The sequence below is a fragment of the Psittacula echo genome (genome assembly GCF_963264785.1).
Source record: "Psittacula echo genome assembly, chromosome: 17".
In the NCBI taxonomy this organism is placed as follows: Eukaryota; Metazoa; Chordata; class Aves; order Psittaciformes; family Psittacidae; genus Psittacula; species Psittacula echo.
In genome coordinates this window covers 2,428,337-2,451,664 of record NC_137753.1, presented here as the reverse complement: position 1 = coordinate 2,451,664, position 23,328 = coordinate 2,428,337, and the positions used below count along the sequence as shown (strand labels likewise).

Below are 23,328 nucleotides of genomic sequence, written 5' to 3'. Positions count from 1 at the left end.
GAGTAAATTTTCATTTGAGTTGGCTCTTGGGATGGATTTTTCCAAATTCATTAAGATGAAAGTGATAAATCACTACTAGAGCCATTTTCCTGAAGGATATATATTGACTGTTAAAATATTAACATTTCCAAACGGGAGGTTTTTTTTCCCACACACAGAAACTTCATGCAGTTGCTCAACATTTTGCAAGAGGCATGAACTGTGACATAATGAACACTTATCCTCATTAATCGGTGGAGATAAGGCTGCTAATCAGCTGAGCCTATCCTATTTATAAAAGAGCTACAGTTATAACAGCAAATCTGAGCTGTCCGGGTTCAGCAGTGACCTTGGAAGTTCTGTTTGCTGGTCTGGACAAATGTAAGAGGCAGACTGGTAACATCTCTTCTGTCCTCCACAAACTGAAGTGCCATGAGAGAGGAGTCTTAAATTGCTTTTGAGCATGTCCTCCCTAACAGCATGATCAGAACAGTGTAGCTCAGCACTCTGTCCCAGGTTGTGCTTCCTTTCTTTCAGGGAAGACACTGGGGAAAAATAAAGAGAAATGTTGGCAGAAACACTGAGAAATAAGCATAAAAACCACACTGCATTTTTCTACTAAGGCTCTCAGTTTTGTGAAATATAATTTGACTGGATTTAGATTAATAAAAAAGATAACTATAAAAATGTTATTGTTTGTTTGACCAGTTGGACAGAAGGCTGGGGCCTGATAGAGAGAGGCTCTGCTCAGCCTCCATCTACAACTCAAGCCTATTCAGCAGAAGGTATTTCCGTTGAACAGGAAGCAATTAACAAATTGTCTCTATTAGCACCTAAGAAGGTTGATGAACATAGTTCTTACCTCTCAAACTTCCTTTCAGTCTCTGGTGATTCAGAATTCCTGAGGAATCACAAGGAGCAGAAATGGACCACAAAGGTTAAATTCTCGTGACAATGGTGGCACATGAGCGTGACAAATGAGCTATTTATCAATGGCCACAAACTACAAAGCCACTGACATAAAGGCCGATAAATATATGTTGTAGCATTGCATTATTTGGGCTGATTACAAATATCTCTAGTTGTTACATAAATATCATTATCCCAATTTTAAAGGCTGAACTGGATTAACTGACTTGCACAAGGGTTAAGGAATCTGTGCTGGACACAGCTGAGATAAGCCCTCAGGAATGTTGGCATGTAGCCCCACACTCAATCCACTTGACAATACAGATCTTCTTTGATAATGTCACGTGATGATTGAAAGCTATTGGAAGCCAGTAAAAAAATCTTAGGTAATAGGGAGTGGGGAGATTTTGAAGAAATCTAACATGTGAAGAGTAATACCAAGGGTTTATATCAAGGAGTAGCTCCCAGGATTTACCTCCTATCTATAGCAGAATTCAGAGAAGAGACAGACCTATGGAGAATTGCTTGAGATACAGCTCGGGGTGTTGTGGGAGGTGTTTCTGTCTCTCCTTGCATGACTAATGGATTCTGTTTATCTGCTTTCAAAACAGGTAAAAATAATTACCTCTCGATCAATCTTGTCAATACTGTGATCTCACTACACAGGAGCGATACAGGAAATGCCTCTTGGCACACACCCAAGGAGCACACAGTCCTTATTTTATCCATTTCCAGTTGCTACCCTAATACAAATAAGAATTAAAAACCAGGTCTACTTATTACACCATTTTACTGTTCACAGGAAACCTGGTGATCCTTTTTAGGGAAGACCTTGATTCACAGGAGACGATTATTTTTAAGAAAGCAGCTTTATGAATTGGAACATTAAAAGCTTCTAGTTGCTCATTACTCCAGAGGAATTAGAGTAAGGTGTTTGCTAGGCAAGCACACTGCTGCAGCACGGTCCAACATTTATGGTCCAACACTGGAATATATGGGGGGGGGTTCCCTGCCCATGGGAGGGGGGTTGGAACTATATGATATTGAGGTCCTTTCCAACCCTAACTATTCTATGATTCTATGATTTATGACAGGAACATAGAAGAGATGTCAGAACCCAGCCTTACAGAATTTTAGTTCTCTCAGTGTTTCAAGGAATCTGCTTTATTTGTATCCCCTAGACTAACATGGGAACACACCTCTTCACCATAACAAACAGTTAAAAGATACTGAAATTGCAACTTTAGCTGCTAGTTGGCTCTTGATAATGGGGGAGCTGGTTGTTCCTAGTCCTTTACTTCCCAGAAGCCACCCAAGTCAAATGAGTAACTTGAACACCCTGTTGCAATAAAAGAGGAAGTTGGGTCACAAGCTTTCAGAACTGCCCAAACTTTGAAAACAGTTTGATGAGCAGCAGCAAAGAAACAGTAAGATGATTCCTTTACATTTGATTCCTGTTTGTTATCATGTATTATCAATCACATTGACATGTAGAGACTGTTATGCAGCCACAGAATGATTTTAAATAGCAAGAGGCACAAGTTGAGCAAGTGACATGAAAAGTAAAGTGGCCAAACCCTGTTCTTGTCACTAACAAGGGTTAGCAAGTGAAAGAATTATCACTGCAGGCTTTTCTTTCTTAAGTGTTGTACAGGTATGAAATACCACGCTCTTGTTCCAATGTAGATGGAAAACTCATTCTTGTACCTAGGTTACCACAACAAAACCGTATCATATCCCAGGTGACGGCAGTAAGCACCAAGTAGTCATATGATAATATGTGTGCAAACACACACAATCATGACTTCGATGCAGATGGTGATTGTTAACTCATCGTGAGTTAACACATTTCTGCTCTGGAAGTCAGGAGGGAGCCAGTGGGCAGGTCGTTCATGAAGAAAAAACGTCCTTCCAGCCCAGTTGTAAGTCCAAAAGCTTTCATGTCCACCATCAGCAAAGTTACTCACATCATCTTACTATGTGGTTCTAAAATCCCTGGAAGTCAGCACTCCTTTGCAATGGCTGGCTTATCAGACAGTGTACTCTTGTATTAAACACTGTTAAAACCAAAACAACACAAATCAGTCCCTAGATTAAAAAGTTACTCTTCCTCTGTCATTTTTTTTCTTGTAATTGAGGCTGTTTGTTCCTCTGACCTTTAGGTTTGTGCTGTCCTAGGAATTATCTAATAGCACAAGGAAATGACTTGGTATCACCATGATGCTTGTTTTTTGGTTGTTGGGTTATTTGGGATTTTTTGGGCGGTTTTTTTGTGTGTTGATAAACCTAAAATCTTGATAGAAGAACTTCAAAACAAAGTGTCTGGATGCTGATTTGCTGAGGAGGGTCATTTCACCAAGATGTGAGCCAAACTAAGGCCGATGCCAACACAACCTGGACTTGAAGAGACAGAATTAATGCTTGCAAAACTGTATGCAAAGGGAAAACTTAAATATATTCCAGAAAGCAGAAACATATAAAACCAGCTGATGTGATCAGTACAACACAAATGCAGAAGAAACCAGTTTGGAGTCCAAAAGCTTCAATGTATGATTGTATTAAGTCAGAATATAAGCCTTACATCACACCCTTCTAACTGTCAAAACCAGAAATGACACTAGTCTCTGCCAACTGCTGCTTCATTTGCATCAGAATTCTCTATAACCCAGCAGTATTAACATTCTCCTTTTCATGTATTCAGCTCCCTTGTGTTTTGCAGATGCTCAGATCACAGATGCATTTGAAAACCTTCCCATTCTGAACCTTTGTTCTAGGTCACAGAAAGCCACAGAAAAGTGATGAAGATATCCTTTTCCTTTGGAAGGTATATTTCCTTTTGTGCAAACACCCCATATTGAAATAACAGCCTGCACTATAGTTAAATGATCCTTCACAGAAAAGAGGAGGGTAATTTTTCAGATCAAAGAATGCCACACTCAAGAGATCTGCACCTGCATTTACAATAGCTTGAGTGAAATTACTGGTCCTACCACCTCAGGCAGAGGCTTACAGTGACTGTGGACCCCAGTGAAACCCATCCTTTCCGTGAGACATTTGCTCCAGAAAAAGTACCAGGGTGAAGCATGTTCATGTCTCATGATTACTAACTAGCTACCCTTAGGCACCAGTTTACCTTCCCTCTTCATTCACAGATGATTTTCACAATTCTGTGGTCAGGCAGCTATATATATTTAAAAAACTATCAAAATATCATCCATGCATATTGCCACCTCCCACCAGCCCTATGTCTCCACCTTCTTCCACCAGGTAACTATCTTTTCCTTAAAGATAGCATTTTCTTTTTAAAGGCTGTTTTCTTCTTTAAGACACATCTTGGTTTCCTGTTTGCTGATTTCTTCCTCTACTGCTAGAGGACAAGCCTTCCAGTATCTCCAATTCTGGCAGTGATCCTCACTAACCTTCAGAGATTCCCAGTAATCATGGCTGATCCCAAATGACTTTTTCATTTCCTGTTTTGTCTCTTAAGTATTCACCTATTGTGAAACAGCAAATTAGTTATCCAGAAAACATCTCAGTAACCAGGTAAGCAACATAATGCTTTTAAGTCTATTACTAAACAACTCCTAACCATAGGAAAATAGGACTTGGTGATACCTCAACAGGCCATACATTTGTCTGCCCCAAAGCAGGATCAATTCTATCCATGTCACATCTAGCAGACATCTACCAAAACAGTTCTTTAGGTTCGCTAATGGTAGAAACGCTACAGCGATTTAAGGCTACTTATTCCAGTGCTACTCCTAACTTACATTAAACCTATTTCTAGTGCAAAACTTCCTTGATACATTCTGAACTCCCTTTACCTTTTACTCTATCCATAAGTTATGTTTTTAACATGTTACCCAGAAAAGCTGTGGCTGCCCCATCCCTGGCAGTGCTCAAGGCCAGGCTGGATGGGGCTTGGAGCAACCTGCTCTACTGGAAGGTGTCCCTGCCTGTGGCAGGGGGTTGGAACTGGATTAGCTTTAAGGTCCCTTCCAACACAAACCAGTCTGGGATTCTATACACTGTGATGTGGGACTGCACTTAAGGACAGAAGCAGCTGTCTCTTTGCCCCCAGGGGTATCCAAGCAACTTTGTGACACAGGTAGTGGCAGAAGGTGCATTTGCTGCTGTTCCTATCCACCCTGCTCCGGAGCCTGCACAGAGGGGAACAGACAGCATTAAATCCCAGAATCCAGGGAACAGCTGCTGTAAAAGCTGCAGCAGTGCCCTCTAGCGTGTGTGGGATGCTGCAAAGTCCTTAACTGAACTTTTTAATTAAGCTCAAAAGGTTCAAGCGAAAAGGTGAACTTTCTAACCAAGCTCAGTAATGCTTCTTACACAGCCTGTGATAGCAGACTGGCCATCAGCCAGAAGGAACTCATTTTGGTGTTTCTCCCAGACAGTTCCCTGCAAGTAATATTTTAGGTCATCAAAATTCATAGCTAAAAAGCTTCTGACAAACCTCAGGAGGTTGTGCCCTGTCATTTCTTATATTTGTTTCCCTTCATGAAATACAGCATGAAATTCATGCACATTCTGTTGAACATCACATTGAAACCAACATTTCAAATTTCAACATGTGAGCTGAAATCAAACTACGGAAGTAACAGTTAATTACACAGTTATGACTATAAGGTCAGAAGTGAGACCCCAAGTGTCATACAAGCCTAGGAAAAGGGGTATTAAGTGTTAGCATACGGCATAATCTTCAATTCCCAGCAGCTGAAGAGTCTGCACCTGATCAGTCATGCAAGTAAAGTTCCTAAATAATGCATGGCACTCCTGTGAGTGAGTTCTTAACGCACATGCTTCCTGTCAGGATCACAATTATCTTGATTGCAGTCAGCAATAGTCCAGGGAGCCATTCTGGAAAGGGTAAGAAATGAATCAGAATCACTTGCGGACTGTTTCACCAATGGATCCTGCTTCTAAAGGGTAAGCTCTAAGCAACCACTTCCCAAAGCTCTTCTGTGGCTCGTGTCATTGGGCTGTCCTCCACCTAAGATGATACACGGGTGTCTCACAGCTCTTCCCAGGCATGCTTGCACATCCCGCATGGCCGTAGGTAACACATACACACTCCTCAGTGCACTTCAGTGCTCCAGCCTGCTTTGAGCTATGAAGAGGGATCCTTCCACACCCAGAGACACAGGTTCTTTGTTGCCTGCAGCAACAGAGTGCTGCCAGATGGATAGCATCCAATTTCTTTACCTTTCTTTGGCCTCTCCAGCTCCCATCCACAGGCAGTGAGTGCTCCCTCTGCCACCACACCATGAGCAGAGTGAGGCTAGGAAGTGACAGTCTATGTGAGCCTGAGGTAGGTGCAGCCAACAGCATCCTGGAACAGACACTCACGTTCTCTGCGTTGCCTCTGGGAGAGGGAAAGAAGCAGTGACCATTATTACTGCAAATTACCCCTGGCCAGAGGCTCTTTTCCTGCTAGGTCCTCTGACAGCTCACTGCCATCACCTCAGGGATTGGGGGAGACCTGGAGCAAAGGAAAAGGCTCCCGGGAAGGGGGGGGACACGGGATACTGGAGCTGCGGCTGGGAGCCCTAGGGGGTGTCCGCCTCCTTTCCCTCTTTCCTCCCGCCAGCTCTCAGGGAACTCCGCGGGGCTGCTGTGACCCGCCTCGCCTCCAGCAGACCGGGAGCTGCTGCACGGGGGGGCTTGGAGCTTCCCGTCCCGCACCCCTGGGAGCCAGCGAGCAGGAGACACCCCTGCACCCGCGGAAGGTACGCGCTCGCCTCCCCGGTGGCCTCGGGCCTCACCTGCCGCTGCTGCCATTGCCGGAACTCACCCCATGGGTGCCGCCATATTGCTGCCGGGAACTGCGCATGCGCAACAGCATGCCTACGGCACGCCAGAAGGGCCAAAAACCCGGAGCGCGACCGGAGGGCTGCAGCCACGGGACAACAACGCCTGCGAGCACTTGGCGCGCCCGCCGGCACCGCGAATATGCGGCAGCGGCGGCATTTCTTTACCGGGAAGCAGGAGCGAGGGCTCGACACCGGCTCGGTAGCACCACAGAATCGCGTTTCCACTTCCGGCGAAGTGCAGATCGGAACATAATAGCATTGCGCATGCGCAGAGGCTGGGCTGCAGTACCGCAGTCTGGACACAGGATGGCAGCAGCGAGCAGGGCGCCCCCCACCTGCAGTACCGAATTTTGGCCACTGGATGGCAGCGTTTAAAGCAATATATCGGCACACAGCGCCCCCCCCACCTGCAGTATCGACTTTGGCCACTGGATGGCAGCAGCCTATCATAAAAATTCCTTTTTTTGGGGAAATTGGCCCCAAATTAAGCTGCTCTCCCCTTTTTTTGGGGCACTCCCCCCATAATGGGCGTCACATTTCCCACAACAGACACTGAGGATTTATGTTTAACTATTTATTAGAAAAACCAAACCCAGACAAGGAGATTGGGCACGTTCGTTATGTTAACGTTCATGTACAGGTACCTTAGCAAAAAGGAACGCACTTTCCCCCGAGCACCCGGCACAAGTGGGAGCCCCTCCCCCCTGGTTCCGCCGGTTTCTCGCGCCGGGCAGCCCTCCCCCCCATCAGCTTCCGGTCCGTCGTACGTCATCAGTCCCCGCAGCACAGAGGGCCCGGCCGCCGCCATGGTGCAGCTCGGTAAGTGCCCGGGGGCGCGGCCCGCGGGGCCCGGCGCGGCCCTGCCCGTCACTGCCGCGCTCTCTCCGCAGGCAGCCGCCTCCTGAAGGGCTACCGCGGCGGCCACGTCGTGATCCGCTTCGCCCTGGGCGGCTGCGCCAACCGGCCCTTTTACCGCATCGTGGCGGCGCACAGCCGGCGCGCCCGCGATGGGAAGTACCTGGAGCAGCTGGGCTGCCTCGACCCGCTGCCCAACTCCCACGGCGAGAAGGTGGCGGGGCTCAACCTGGAGCGGCTGCGGCACTGGCTGGGCTGCGGCGCGCAGCTCTCCCGGCCCGCCGAGAAGCTCCTAGGTAGGCCCGGGGGGGTTCCGGGCTGGGGGCCCGATGCGGGTGGCCGCTGCTCACCGCCTCTCCTTGCAGGTCTGGCGGGGTTCCTGCCGCTCCACCCCATGACGGTGACCGGCGCCGAGAGGCTGCGGCGGCGGCGAGCACAGGAGGCTGTCGCGCAGCCCGCGGAGGGCTCGCCTGTGCCCGGTGATGCACCGTGAGGCCCCGGCCGAGGGCTCTGCCGAACGGGAACGCGTCCTGCACCGCCAGCACCTCCGAGTGCATTAAAGTGTCATTTGCACGCTCTGTTCCGCTGTGCTGCTCTTTCCAAACTCCGCTCTGGAAAGTTTACTCTTGCTGCAAAACTTGGTGCAGTGTAAAAGGAGTTTTCCTGCTACCGTGTAGGTACAGAACCATTCCAGGGCATTTATGGCTTTTCCTAAAGGCACATTATTGGCTCTAGCATCGCACTTTCTGCAGCAGTGGCACAATTACTTCATTTGCCTGCTGCATGCATCGCGTGTTTTGACTCCTGGCTATGATTTATTATTACTTGACAGTCCGGGGGTCCAAGCTAGGCCTGACACAAACAAATGCAAATGGTTCTGTAGCTGTGTTTCTGTTTAGTTTCTCCAGAGAGTTTCTGGGCCTGTTTATTCATTTACAAGCAGAAGGGAAAGATTTCCACCTTGGGTAAAGAGAGAACAAGGTTTGCATGAAGCCAGATACACCTCTTACCAGTTGCATCACATTTGATCCTACCTGAGAAACAAGAAATCCACTGTAGTCTCTCTCACCTTAGATGCACCTCTTGCTTTCTGGGGTTTCCTTTGGTGTAACTTACCTGACTACAAAGGTCAGGCAAAGACAAGTTTTCAGTTGTGCACTGAGGTTTGTAGTGTCATTGCCCTGTCAGAGGCAGAGTAGAAAAAGCACTCTAAAGAGAAGGACTTGCTTGCTATTAACATCACGATTCTGAGAATGCCTTTATTTCTGCTTATGGATGGAAGAGAAGCTGATTTAAAACTATTCTTTAAAGTGGGTGAGGCTGTGAAAGGTGATACTGCTTTTCTAATTCTCCCTTTCCCATTCTTCCATACAGCTGAAGTTGAGAGTCACATTTGATACAGAACAGTCACTATACTCTGGTACAGGGTTTCTAGCAAATTCCTCTCTAGCTTACTCTGGACTTGTTTGCGTCTGCACTGTTCCTCCTGTCGTAATCTGAAGGTACCGCACAGCTTTCCTTTTTGGAGCTTTCTGCTTCCAACACAGGAAGGCAGATGTGCAAGGTTTCTTTTGTGACAGTTTCCTATTAAAAAGGAAAAAAGAATGAATTTGTTATTAAATAAAACATCCCACAATCATACACAAGGCAGGAAAGGAGTTGTTTCATGTCCTTTTGAATCCTGAAGTGCTGTGGGGGTGCTCTGTAATGCAATAGGGTGAATGACCATTATCATCAGACACTACTGTTGCAACACACAGTAATAATGCCAGGTAAATGAAAGAAGTACCAAGAGGAGAGTCTGCTGGTGCTGAGGTTGTGCTTCCCACAGTGGGGTCTTCTCATCTTTTCTCTTGCCCTGTCTCCTAAGTCCCCTGCAAGGTTCAAGGATGTGTTACTGTAGACACTGCACTAAATACTCTCCCTGCAGCAAGGGCTAGTGCAAAAGGAGCAAGAACTTTCCTTTCCAGGTAGGAAGGAGCTACTGAACTTACTCAGCTACTACTGTCACCTTCCTCTGTTCCCCCAGAAGACGTGAGCTAAAAAACTGCAACAATTGCACACAAGGAGTGAGCGTAAGCCAGAAGCAGAGTATCACTGGGCTGATGCAGAGCAAAAGCTGAGCTTGAAGAAAGCTACAGATGAAGCCTGAATCTCTAGCATAGTAATTCTTCATAGCAGTTGAGTTAAATTCCTCATTACTTAAGTAGCTCTTGTAAGCTTGGTTAGCACTGCACTCATGGAAACCAAAACTCTTCATTTCTGCTCTGATGTTGTGATTTCCTCTGCTGACCAATCCATTTTTCTATTGCAACAAAATTTGTTATTCTTTGTTCAAGAAAGGTATCACTGGATTCTAGAAATGGCAAAAACAAACAAACGAGCTTATGTACATGGCAAATACTGCACCAACCCCACTGCAGACTTCTCTCAGTCTGTAGACTGCACTTGAATTCATCTGATTAACATTACTCACTGCCTTTCTTCCTGCTCCCGAATACTGAACCATGCTGTTGCCTGTCAGATCTCACATAAAACTCCTTGGCTACCACTGCAGGGGGCCATTAGGCACAAGCTGCATACACCAAAAATACTCATTCCACACATTTACCATTCTGCACAGGGAGAGAGCAAGTGCTCCAGTAGTCACTGAATTCACAAGATGATGTACTTAGTACAACCCATTGGGTGTTGTGTTAATGGCATCTAAACGTCTCTCACTGTCTTCCAGTCTGAGGGATGGACAACGTACATTAAGGAGGCCACCTTTTACCAGAAGACAAATTCTTTTTTTAGTAAATAAAATGCATCTCCTATAGAGTTCAAGATGACTATTCCTTAGCAGAAAATAAACTGTCTAGACAACTCTCTTCAGCTAGTTCCCAATATAGCTTTTCTTTTTATATATATTGAGTCATGCAAGTTTGATGTGGTTTGAGAAGGCTCGTTTTCTTCATTCAAAGATACAGCAGAAGTTCCAAAATCATTACGTTGTCATTTCTGAGACATGGCAGAGGCCAAGTGAACTGCAGACACATGCTGCTTAATTACATACATAAGACAATTGATAACACACTTTCTTTCTCTGTTCCTCTCCCCATTTTCCCTACTTCTGTACATGTCTTCCAAATCCATACATGAACATCCACAAATAATCGCCATCAAGCAACCTTTAATGATAACAACTTCATCAAAGTTAACCTTTAGGCACCACTGAAGAGATTAAACTACAGCACAGCGTAAAATCACTTTCCTGCCTAAACTCATGCATCTTCTCAAACAGCAGCTCACAGATTTAGACAGAGTATTTGAAGCATTCACATTCTAAAGGTAAACATCACTTTGCACTTGCAGCTCAACAATGACCGCACACAGTTCTGTAAAACACAAAGTATTAAAAGGAAGAAAATAATCAAGTAAAATAATTAATGCCTCTTATTAAAGTTATTTCTATGGATTTGGTATCACTTCCAAGTCTGCATGGTGGTGGCAGGCTGTGGCGTTTTTTCCCAGGTATCACCAGTATTGCTCGAAGTTCCAAATCAGCATACACTGATGTTGACCTTCAAGTCCTATGTGTGAACACTACATAAATATATCTGCAATATAAAGTCTGTATCACATAAAATAGAAAATGTAATGTATATTCTATTGGGCAATGCATAGGGGCATAGCAATAGTTTTATCACTATATAAAAGTATTTCATAATATTATTTATAGATGGAAGCAAAGACAAAAGTTACCATCAACGACACTGATTTCATCAATTCTCTGAATCTTTTGAAGATCCTCGCTTGCAATAAAATGATCTGCAACTTGAGCTGCCTGGAAAAGGAAAGGGCTTCTGATCCACTTAGTGCAATAATGCTGGCTACAAAACGTAAGAGAAAACACTTTAACAGTGGACCAAAAGAAAAACCACACGTATTTTTTAGTTCAAAAGTTTGGTGAGATAAGGGAGAGGAATTAAGGTTACACGGCAGAGCAACACGAAAGCAATTTTCCAAAGTCAAGTCTTTAGATTGTCAGAAATCAGAAGTGCCAAATGTGCCGTTTCTTATGCTGTTCTGTTCCAGCTTCATCCTGAACAGTCTTGGATACAGCTGTCCCATAATCAAGGAAATGGTATGTCACAGATATTCCTGCAGATAGGACACTACATAAGCCCAAACAAAGAAAAGGAAGATGAACAGACTCATCAATCTGACCGTCCTTTACCTCCTGAGTTCTTGATTTTGTAGTTTCAGTGGTGTTCCTCCACTTAAGTAAATACTGAGTAGCAAGAAACTTGCTTCTAAAATAAGAAAAGTAATGTTCAGGTGAAGCTGATCGAGAGATTCTTAGGAGTTGTGCATTCTGCTTTCAGCACTGGAGTGCAGTAAGCCACAACAGCTACAGATTATACAAGTTGTTTCACCTTGGCATCACAGATGAAGCATCAGAATGAACTTAGGTAAAAAGTCAAGTAGAACTCATTCCAAAAAAGAGACCCTCCAGAGAAATCCCTCTTCTGGACCTAAAATAACCTCTACAGGGATGCCATGCACAGCACACATGGTACCAAAATGCCCATGAGGCTTGGTAAATTTTGGCTGCCTACCCGAACAGGGAGGCAGGCTAACAGGGACCCTAGAAACAGTTTTGACCATTTTTGCCTTTGCTCTCTAAAGGGCTTAACTGGTAAGAGATCTCACACATTTACCACCTTCCAAAATCAGAATAACCATTTTCACAGAACCCAAAATGGAATCCAAAACCATTTTAGCAGTTTCAGTGAGATACAGAAGATGCAGCTCCAGCTGACAAGTACTTGGTCACTGATCTCCATGCAGATTTCAGAATGTCAAAAGGTACAACTGTATGAAAAAACAAGGATGATGTTCTGCAGGCTTTCACACAAATGATTTTTCTTAAATTACCAACTTAACTTTGAGAGTAAGCTTCTACCCAAGGGAAACAGATGCAAAAACTCTTCTCCCCAAAGCTGGGTTACAGACAACTGCCCATCCTCTTGCTATCTCATCATAAGCCCTTGTAGTCTTAGTTAAAGTCTAATGTGGAAGGAAATATGCAACCATCACCATGAACCACAGCCAGAACTCACAGAGCAAGGTTTGGGAGCTGGGCTGCTGCAGTTTCACCCCACAGCAGCTTCCTGGAACAGTTCTGCTGGTGCAGGCTCTGCACACTGAGGAGCACACAGCACTTGGCAGCGTGCTCACACCACACGAGCAGGACCAGTCACCCTCAGCCTTTCCAGAGTTTTGAAAAGCATCTTCCAGAGCCAGGCCTACCACAGGCAGAGGCCAGGACCTGCAGGTTGGCCCCATTGCTCCTCAAGGCCTCAGGGACGGAGGACAGGGCTGCTCTGCCTGGCCACATGATGGCACCTTCTGCCCATCACCTTCTGCCCACGGCGGTGCCTTCAGTGGCACGTGCAGCCCTGCAGCTTTCCGCCACCTGAGAAATCATGGTCACCCTGCCCATGCACCAGACTTCCAGATCCCCTCCCTCAGGCTGGACACCACCACTTGTCCCCCTGGGAATGATGGCACCATGGCACAGCTGGAGGGAATGGGGGCACAGGACAGGCCTTTGCCACCTCAGGGGAAAGATGAGCGGTGCCATGTGCTGCCTTACTTGCCCTTTGCCCTCCCGCGAGCATGGGAAAGCTTGGCGAAGCAGTGCAGACCTTCTTGCTGTTTGCCAGGCCCACTGCTGCCAGACTGGGGGCACAAGAGCCTAACACGCCATGGTGGGGAGGCCGAGGGTGACACAAAGAGGCAGCAGAGGCTGTGGCGGCTTCTCCCATTTATTCGTTCCGCGCATGGGGCAAGAGCGGGCGCTGCTCTTCCGTGGGAGGCAGCTCCTCAGTGGGTGGCAGCTCATAGGTGACACAGAGGGAGGAGAAGAGACAGCCTAGGAAGGACATCAGGCTGGCGAAATACATGGCACCGCTGGCACTGCCCACAGCTGCTGTCAGTGGTCCCATGGCGAGGGCCACGAGGATCTGCGCCAGGAAGTACTGGCAGCTCAGCAGGGAGATGTCAACGCCCATCCCACGCCGTGTGCCCTCCGCCTGTGAGCCTACAAACTGTGAGGGACACACTATGAGGGGGCTGGCGGTGCTGTGGGAGCCCCTCTTCCCTCCCTGGCCCAGGCCTCACCTCATGGCTCTGGTAGTAGTCGCACAGCAGGGAGTAGGGCAGCGTGCAGAGCGTGGCGAAGAGGATGCCATAAGTAGCACACAGTGACAGCACCACATAGACATTCCTGGAGAGTGTGGCCAGGCCTGTGCCGAGCCCGAAGGACAAATAAGCCACAAAGTACAGTGTCCGTGTGCTGAACCGCTCCTCCAGCTTCTCCAGCGCGGCTGCAAGACAATAGCATGGCATTTGGGGTGAACTGCAGCCCTCCCTGCCACTAGCCTGTCATTGGACCCAACGGGCACACCTTTGGGCCCTACCTGTTAGGTAGCCACATCTCAGCAGCAACCATTACATCTTTGAGTAACTGGTGGTTTAAACATGAGCACCAAGGACTCCTTCCAAATCCCACTGCCATGATGCAGCCTTGCTGCCCTATCTGTGTGGAGGACATGGCAGAGCTGAAGCCAGAGGAGTAAATGGGAATTCCTCCCCAAAGGCAGGAGGTAGAGCAGGTGGATGCACTACACACATGACAAGGTACTCGGGTGGTGCATGACATGGGGTACTGTGCCAGGGGCACAAGGGCACTGAATGCTGCTGTGCCAGAATGTGCCTATGGTGGCAGTATGTATTTCTGGATTCAATGTACATTTAAAATGCCACTTGTGAAAGGAACTATACACTAACAGAGATGTGTTTTCACTGGACTGCTGACTGCATCTGCTTAGCAGGACACGCTAAGTAGCTGAGATATACGGTGAACAGGAACAGTCTGCTTCAGCACTCATGCCATGTGAGTTGCACACAGGCTACGTGCAACATAAATGCAAGACTACTTGTTGCAGAAACACCACTTAAGGAATGGGTGCATCCTTCTCACAGCAGTGGCTAAGATGGCTTTACCAAGTACCTGAATAGAAAGCCGCACTGAATGCATAGATGCACATTCCCCAGCAGCCCATGGTGACCCCAGCGTTGTACTTCTGATACTCATCTGAGTTGTGAGGCGCTTTTGGATTCCCTTGAAACACTACTTCTCCCATGAAGTCAGTGTAGAAGAGTAACATCCCCTCAAACGAAAGCCATCCTGAAAGAAGCCAGAAAGTAACCTATTAGAATTGCAGAGTATCTGTTTCCCCTTGCAAGCTCACATGGATGCTATTAGCTATACTACAAATCACAACTGGAGACAGGTTGTACAACACGCGTATTACATAAAGGTCAGCCACGTTTATCTGAGACTGTTGCTCCCCATGCATTATGCTCCAGTGTTTGTCAAAGACAATCAGGATTTTAAAGACCAAAGTTGATTCCTTGAATTCCTAAGCAGAATCCTAGAGGCTGACTGTAGGCCACAGAACACTGATTTAGCAAGACAGAAAAATAGATGACAGCAGCCTGAGCTGCCTTCAGGTTTTGACAGGACAACATTCAGTTTCACAGAGTAGCTCATCATGTAGTCGTTTCAGGTTGCTGTTGTCCTCCCACATAGAACTGGAAGGAGTGCTTCTTATGTCATGGTTGCAGCGTCTAGAGCACCTCTGAGAGTTAAAAACCTCCTACTCACAAACAAGCATCACATCCCCTGATGCAGGCAATATCTTGATTTCTTACACAGTCAATGCATATTAACTGCCTGTTACCTTTAGCTTGATTTCATGTAAACTGGACTGCTTGCAAGCCCTTCATAAGCATCAGTCACACACTGGCAGAAGTAAGGACAACAATGCACAGGTTCTGAGCACTTCTGCACCCCCTCACAGCCTGTTCTAGGACCCCTATACACATGCTGTCAAAGAGAGGGAAGTGTAAGCAGGGAAATACAACTACTCTCATCTTTCTGCTTGGTAGTGCCAGCTTCAGAGTGGTTTTAAAATATAAATAAATACAGGAATGCAGGCTTTACTGATTTGTTGTTTGGGTTTTTATCTTTCTTTCTCAGTGTTCTAAGAAACTGAATACCACAAAATACCTTACTGGGGAGTGTATATGGAACAAATGATGCCCTCTCAAGTTAGCAGCCATAGATAAAACATCTAAAAGCATTCACCCGAGGTAGAGTACTTCACACAGAAAGCAAGAGCACTTTCTGCATACCTAGGAAGTGGTTGATGCAGAGATTGCGGAGAGCCTTGGGCATCTGGCAGATGGTGGAACAAAGGAGTTTCATGGAGAGTGGTTGCTCAGTGGTCTCGCTTGATCCGTTCAGCTCGCTCTCATATTTTACACCATTCAGCAAGATATTAGCAACCTGCACCATGAGAACTCCCAGGTCAACACACACAGTAAGAAAAACACAAACATCCTTTGAGCAAACTTCTGCAATATTACACACCTATCTGATCATCTGAAAGTTAAACTCTGCTGCTGCAGTACGCTGACTTAGAGATTAAGAACAGTGTATTTAGGAGATTAAGAACAGTCTATAAACTGTAAATTGAGCCATGGAACAAGTGTTAAATGGCAGCACTGTACTACAGCATTCAGTATACTTCAAACAGTACTCTTCATTTCTCTAGGGTATTTGGCAACCATTTCCAGATGCTAGCATAGGGGAGGCTGTACCCACAGCCAGGTGAATTTGGCTCCTGAAGTTTTGGAGACATCAAGGAAGAAGAGGCTGGTTTCAACTGAAACACGTTGCTTGCTAACCTTGATGCCGAATCTCTACATGCACAGTATGTAAAATCCCGGCCCTAAGGAAGTCTGCTCTCACAAACTTGGTCTAAGGACAATAACAGCAACAAACAAACAAAAAACCCCACCCCCCCAAAAAAAAACCAAACCCCAAACCCAACAGAGGACAGTTTACCTCATCCTGGATCATAAAAAAATGTGCCAGCATACAGAAGTCTCAGACATTCCAAGTTATCACCAACAGTGCGAGGTGAGGTCAGTCTTATGCCTGGGCAAGGGAAACCTCACCTCCCTGCTGGAATCAGATAGCATGACTGCCATAAGGAGAAGCTCATGGGAGAATCCTATCCCTGGCCCTATCTTGCAGGTATTTCTGTGAAAACGGAAGATACAGGCTCAATAAAAATGTGTCTTTTTCTGCTCTTGTGTGGCAGCTCCCTGGGTCATGAACCAGGGCTAAATATACCAATCTAACTTTCACACATGGCCCAGTGAGAGCAGAATGCTGCCATTTCTGCTGTCTTAACAAAGGCAGCAGACAGATTGCCAGTCATAATTCGCATCCTACCCCCTCTTTTACCAATAAGGTCATAGCAGGTATGCTGCTCCCATGACTTTCATGAGCAAACTGTCATGAGCAGTCTCAAATGATGAATTTGTGCATCACATGCTTAAAACTATAGAAGAAATTACAAGAATGCTCAGGTTTACATGGTCATACCATTGATTTTCTGCCCTTACCTGTTGGCTGAAGGTTACATTTCTTCTTCTGCTATTTTCTGGACAGTGTCCTGTTACGATATCTGGAATGGCCAAGGTCTGAGGCCTTTTCAGTATCCCTGATGACCGTGGCTTTATTGTATCCAGTGAGCCCACCCTCAGCACCTCGCCGTCAGGCCCCGGTGTTATGCTGCTCTCCCCTTGCTCCAAAACTCCGTTTTGTCCTTGGTAACAGCCATCAGGCACCCGAGGAAAGCTGACACTGACAGGCTGTCTGGGCAGGCTAGCTGGAAGTGCTACGTAACTATTGTGCCCGCCTGTAAAACAGTCTATAAGCACACTGTCAATATTTGAAGTCCCAAATGACGATGCAAACTCATTAATTCCTGTCAAGGAATTGTCTCTGCTGATAAAACTGCCATATTTGGGTGTGAGTGGGCTCAGGGGGGAAACGGGACTCGTAAAACTTGCATGTAAGTGAGCTGAGTTATGAGAAGCAAAGTTTTCATTTACACCCTCCTCAAAGAAGAAAGGTGGAGAAGGAGGGAGAGGAAGACTTGGACTCTTCATCACCTTTTTCTTCCTGACAAAGGACCTTAAGGGTCTTTCTGGAATGCTAATTAGAGTCAGTACAGTAGTGATAGTCAGTGTAACTGAGGTGAAGACATAGATGACACGAAGTTGCCCTCCCACAGCTTTTCCAAAACTGGTTTTATCCCAGTGTATTCCTCCAACAACATAACCAAAGCCACCTCCAAGACCTGGTGGAAAAACAGAGCCAAGATTATCTTCCCTAGCCAATCCTGGAAGTCAGTAACAGCACCATTTGTCTAATGACTCGTGAGTAGAATCCAACGTGTTAGTTCTGGTTTACTACTCAAGCCCTTTTCAATTCAAATGCAGTAATAAACACAGTTATCCATGCCACAAGGACAGTCTGATGTACGAACATAGTACAGAACGAGGGAGAAGGTCAGTGCTGTAAAAGTGATGGTACAAATAATTAAAAACTATAGTTCTTTCTTTGCCATGAACAAACCACTTTACCTTCAGCTATTTCAGTCCGTAAAACAGAAGTGTCCACCAGCCTCGTGGCAAGGCTCTGCAACCAGTCAGCTAAGACTGTTTTCCTGAAAGTAAGTGAAAATCCATTTTCCTCACTCAGTTAGAGGAACACAGATCTAACTGTGTCCAAGACAGACTGAATCACTTCAGAAGTGTAGCAAGCTCATTATTCAACATGTTGACAGTGTACAAAACTGCCACTGCATTTACTACCAATGAACATATAAGTTCTGAGGGCACTGGATACCACTCTCACTCCATTAAGATGGAGAAAGGCCTATGACAGTATCCTTTCTTTCTTATGACCACATTCAAGTGTGAAACAGTCTCCTGACGGTGACGAAAACTAGCCTAGAACAGTACAGCAATTGAAGATGACAGCAGTGAGGGATCATAGTGCCCAGTACGTGCTTTCCCCTCCAAGAGAGCAACTAAAAAAGGTATTTTCCACATCTACAAGAAGCTGAACCTCTTCCCTCAAGGGATTTTGTTTCCATAGGTGTTATAAATGATGCTGAGGGACCTTCAGATGAACAACCCAAGACTGTGTCTTGTTTGACTTTTGGTAGTTACAAAAGCCTTTTACAGTAAGCATGAGTTTGTTTTCAAAGTTAACTAAAGTCACCTCTCCAGGTATTTGGTTATTAGGCTTATACAGGAAAAGACCAGTGACTTACACTCTGCTTTCTTGCAGAGGGCTTGTTTACTTAGGTCTCACATCACCCAGGAAGCACCAAGAAAGCATACCTGCTAACAAAGCGTGGATGTTGAGGCCCCTGTCTTGATCCACTGGGCTGCATACATCCATCATGTAGGCATGACTGGGATTGTCTGCTGAATCTGCGCTGAAGTCCATGAGGACAACACCACAGACCGTAAGAATGATACCCCATTTGTGGTTATTCGCAGTGTCAGACAAGGTGCTTCCTATATCTTTGCCATTAAGCATAAGCGAGAGCCCAAGCAATGCTCCTGGGAACAAAACCAAATCAAAATCAATCGACTGCTTGTAAGTAAAGAAACCTGCACTGCTCCATGCTCTAAAAGCATTACACTACCTGCACAGCCTCGCAGCAAGCACAATTGCCCTTGTTCAGACCAGTACAGTCTGGGGAATGCGTGTGGCTTTAGGATATACATAACCCTTTTCCACTGTTTAAACTTAAATGTCTGGAGTTGGTTTTGGTTACAGAAAAACACCCTTGACCCTCAAAACATCACCTCTTCAGACTCTGACAAGACAAGGCTTCATGCGTGGATCTCCAGCTGCCAAAGCATCACCTTGGTGCCACTCACCACCTTCAGATCCACAATATCCAACATTTCGAAGACATTTTGTTCAGCCTAGTGCCACAGGGGGTGTCACAGAAGCGTGATGGTTCTACATTCCAAGTGTTAAGCCCATCGCTTCTAGAAGACACACCTATTGCTAAGACCAGAATGAAAGGTCGTCTCCTCCCGAATCTTGAAGTGCATCTGTCGCTCCAGGCTCCGAGCAAAGGCTGTAGCAAGAATCCTAGTAAAAAGGAATCACCAATAAGTAGCATTTTTCTATGAGTCTGTTTCACAGGGGAGTTAAACTTAGTAGCTTAAAAGGCAGGTAAAGGTAGGCCACCATGGCATAGTCCCCAGTCAGTAGCAGTCACCCAGACACACAAACAGCATACTGCCTGGCACTGTCCAGGCCAGGGACTGAATAACATAATGTGCCACTGCTCATTGCCATGGCAGTTCCTTACAAACTATTTCATCTACCCTATCCTAGATGGGAAATCCCCTTAAGAATTAACTTGGAAGATAGCAGGAAGCAAACAGGCCAGCCTGTGAGTGGAAGCCTATCTACTCCTTCTGAGGCACATCGCACAAGTATGGGAACAGGCAAAACAAAGTTTCCAAGTGGTTAACAGCCCATCCTATGGTTCTTCCCATAGTAACAGATATGCTTCCACCCTTGCCTGTGTGCTAAGGCCTGTAACAGTAGTGGCTGATGACCTTTCATTATCAGAAGGCTTTGCTTTAAAAAGTCAAACAGGAGAAGGCAATACCACCCTGCTTTTTTCACAAAACCCAGGGAACTGCCTGTGTATACTTTTTTCCCTAAGGACATGAATGGATACATTGATCCTCTTTTGCTACTTTTTAAATATAGGAACAGAGCAAACAAAGCTTACCTCACACAAAATCTAAGAGGTTCATAAGCCATTAAAAGAACTGACCTTTTGATCACACCAGGCCCATTTCAGACAAGACACAGCAAGAATTACTCTCCATTTGGATGTCTAAAATTATGGCTAGTGCTTCTTAACCTTGAGAGCACACAGAATATACTGTATGAACAGCTGAGGTAGAGAAAACAAGAACATATACCTTGTGTAGTAGAAAAAAAACAAGAGGGAAGAAATAGTGAAAAATTACCTAATATAGGGCTGATGAACCACACCATTCCATACAGTTGGTCTGGAAGCCCCATCTGAAGCAGCACAGGGGTAACATAGGCTGTTTCTATGGCATAGCTGAACTCAAGCCCAAAGAGAATGCACCCATTAAAGAGGAGTTCTAGGAAAGACCTCTGAGGCTGAAGATCCCCAAAGTCAATCAAATCAATAGGACATGGAGTATTTGGGGGGGGTGGTGGTGAAGGGCGAATGTGTTTTCTCCTCTTTGGATGTCTCTTGAAGTTGTTGGCCCGATGACTTATGTGCCGTGTGACCGATCCAGAATAGCCTGGAACTTGTGACCTCCAGATTTCCTGAGAAGCCGCATTTGGCAAGAGTGCAGCATCACTTACAGGGGTTGTTGTAGATGGTGGAATCATCACAGGTAGGCGTCTGGAAGAAAAATAGCTCAGAATAACATGGTTGATTAAGAACTTTGTTTAATTCCATTTACTGAAGTTCAAGCCATTTCTCAACGTTTCACATACTGAGTGCAGCCTTTGTATTAGTTACAACCTTTTCTCTCCATCTCTTAACACGAGGCATATATGTTTTATGGGCACATCTCCTCTGTCTTTGGACAAATGAGACACCAGAGAGCCTATCTTGGTTACCTGGGCATTGCCTACAATCACTGGGGTTTGAGACTGAAATATTTAACATCATTAGCAGTCACTCATGTCACACTTCCCAGGAGTTCCCAGAACAGCAATGGGTTTACATTTATCTGCAACTCAGTCAAGCTAGATTAAGATGAATCATGACCTCAGTCTAAGTTGACAACAAAGCAAAGCTGTGGCTTGGCTGCAGATCCAGACCCCTGCTGCAATGTGAAATCACCTTCCGGTACTGATCCTACCATTCCTGCTGCCTGTGCTGAGGCCAAGGCTCAATGCAAAATTTTTTTCACAATGACTGAGTTTTTCTTCCTATTCACATTCCTGAATTCAGCAGAGACACTGTTGCAAGGACAGGGTCTGATCCTCTCCTTCTTGTGGGTTCTATTTCCGCACGACTTTACTGGAGCACCCAAAGCCACCCTCTGCATGACTATTCCCTGCTCACAGATCAGTGCCATCCAAGTGATGAACAGCCTCCTTGGGTCTCATCAGAATCGCTTCTGTAGCCAAAGTGTGCACACTGTGGTAGGTAAACCAGCCAAATGCTCCAAATAGCAGGATAGATCCCAACAGATCTGCTGAATTAATGGACCACACGTAATGTCCTGCCTCTCATTGCCAGAAACAGAAATAGCTCATAAGTGAAGTCTAATCTTTTCTTTACTCACTCTTGTCCTAAGACCAAACGCTGCTGCTGCACAAGGATGGCTCCACATCACCCCACACCTCTTTAGGAAAACCCTCACAGCTACACACTAGTAATCAAAACAAATGTCTTACATTTTTTTTTTCCCTGGGGAAAAATCTCCCGTGGGTTCTGCTACTTTGGCTGTACAGAATCCCCAAATTTCCATTTTCTGCTACTTCCTCCAGCACATTTCAAGCTCCACTCTCCCTGTAGCACTCAGTCCATGCAATGCCACTCTTCACCGCCTATCTCTCACTGTGATCAAAAGCAGATCTCCATAAACCCATGTTTACCATCACACTTCAGTGTGCTTCATTCAGCACAGTTGTGGGATGATGCCTTACACAGAACAAACCCCAGGTACATGCAAGCATCCAAAGAGAGACATTGCACAATGAAAAACTGAATGCCAAGCACCTCATAGAAGGCTGCAGTTGGGGTAACTTAAACTGTATTTGGGGCCTGCAGGTAAGAAGGAAGGGTGGGAGTGAGAAGACATCTACTGAAGTATTGCTAACATTTTACCACAGGTTTCCTCAAGACTGCTCCTCTTCAGACCAAGATGCATACTTTGTTTCAATACCAAGACGTAAGAGAGAAGAACAAGCAATTCATAACTCTTAACTACACATGGGCCTTGACAATGCCCATCTCACAAAGCACCAACAGCAAGAGCATTTTGTTGGGAAAGCTCATTAGACACAAAGTCCCAAGAGAGGCCACCAGGAGAAGTGTGTGCAGACTGTACAGATACCCTTGACACTGATTTCACAAATTACTGAGAATTTCATATGGCCCATGTCTTTCATAAGCAGAGTACTTACTTTGCAGGAGTATTTTTATCAGCTTTCAGGTCAAAATAATTCCCTCACTATCAGAATTTGTTAAAAATTAGAAAAGAGATACCTGAAACATAACAAAAACCCAATCAGATTCATGATGGATGCTCTAACAACCCTTGCACACAGCCACAAGACAGCTGTGCTAGCACTCTTCTTCAGCAGTGGCTCAACACCTTGCTATTTGCACCCAGGGTGTTGATGTCCCTATGTTAATCTATTAGTTTCACTTCCTACTAGATCCCCCTTTATTTTCCTGTCTCATTAAAAAGAGATTGTAAGTGACAATGTTTTAGCAACAGAAGATGGCTCAAAAATACACATGGTGATCAACAGTTATTTAGAACAAAAGGCTACTATTGACAGTGTATCACATCACCAATCCAGCAGCAAGTCAGCCCAAAACTATGAGTTGAGGCTAATATTCCTGACTGCCATTCCTCTCAGTTTAGGAACTGTTCACCAGAGGACATCTTCAGAGGACGTGATCCTGTCCTCAGATGAATCTACCCAGTGACTGCAACAGCTTCAAAGCAGGAAACCTCTCCTGCAGTGTAATGTGGCTGCTTACACCGTCACTAGTCATCTGTGATTTTTGGCACTTGA

The 23,328-nt window shown here is 45.6% G+C and overlaps 2 protein-coding genes and 1 long non-coding RNA gene across 3 annotated transcripts in view; 1 reads left to right on the top strand and 2 right to left on the bottom strand.

The window, feature by feature from the left end:
• Positions 1-482: 482 nt before the first annotated feature.
• On the bottom strand, positions 483-6,798 carry LOC308228097. The gene is made up of 4 exons (XR_013958173.1): positions 6,666-6,798; positions 6,106-6,265; positions 842-5,760; positions 483-524 (listed from the first exon to the last, which is right to left on the bottom strand). It is a non-coding gene; the product is annotated as an uncharacterized lncRNA (long non-coding RNA).
• Positions 6,799-7,186: 388 nt separating this feature from the next.
• Positions 7,187-8,146, top strand: MRPS16 (mitochondrial ribosomal protein S16). The gene is made up of 3 exons (XM_080631206.1): positions 7,187-7,532; positions 7,604-7,864; positions 7,934-8,146. The coding sequence occupies exons 1-3, from the start codon at positions 7,334-7,336 to the stop codon at positions 8,059-8,061; spliced, it is 588 nt and encodes a 195-aa protein (XP_080487332.1). The 5' UTR covers positions 7,187-7,333; the 3' UTR covers positions 8,062-8,146.
• A 5,235-nt stretch (positions 8,147-13,381) lies between these two features.
• SLC45A1 (solute carrier family 45 member 1) overlaps positions 13,382-23,328 on the bottom strand; it is a gene marked incomplete at its 3' end in the record, with an annotated part of 29,685 nt that continues 19,738 nt past the window's right edge. Inside the window, exons 4-11 of the mRNA XM_080631390.1 lie at positions 20,556-20,968; positions 19,564-19,656; positions 18,888-19,112; positions 17,097-17,836; positions 15,816-15,969; positions 14,629-14,805; positions 13,737-13,942; positions 13,382-13,663 (exon numbers count right to left, since the gene is read on the bottom strand). Coding sequence (XP_080487516.1) covers positions 13,382-13,663; positions 13,737-13,942; positions 14,629-14,805; positions 15,816-15,969; positions 17,097-17,836; positions 18,888-19,112; positions 19,564-19,656; positions 20,556-20,955 — 2,277 coding nt within the window. The 5' untranslated portion in view covers positions 20,956-20,968. The remainder of the gene's footprint in view (positions 13,664-13,736; positions 13,943-14,628; positions 14,806-15,815; positions 15,970-17,096; positions 17,837-18,887; positions 19,113-19,563; positions 19,657-20,555; positions 20,969-23,328) is intronic.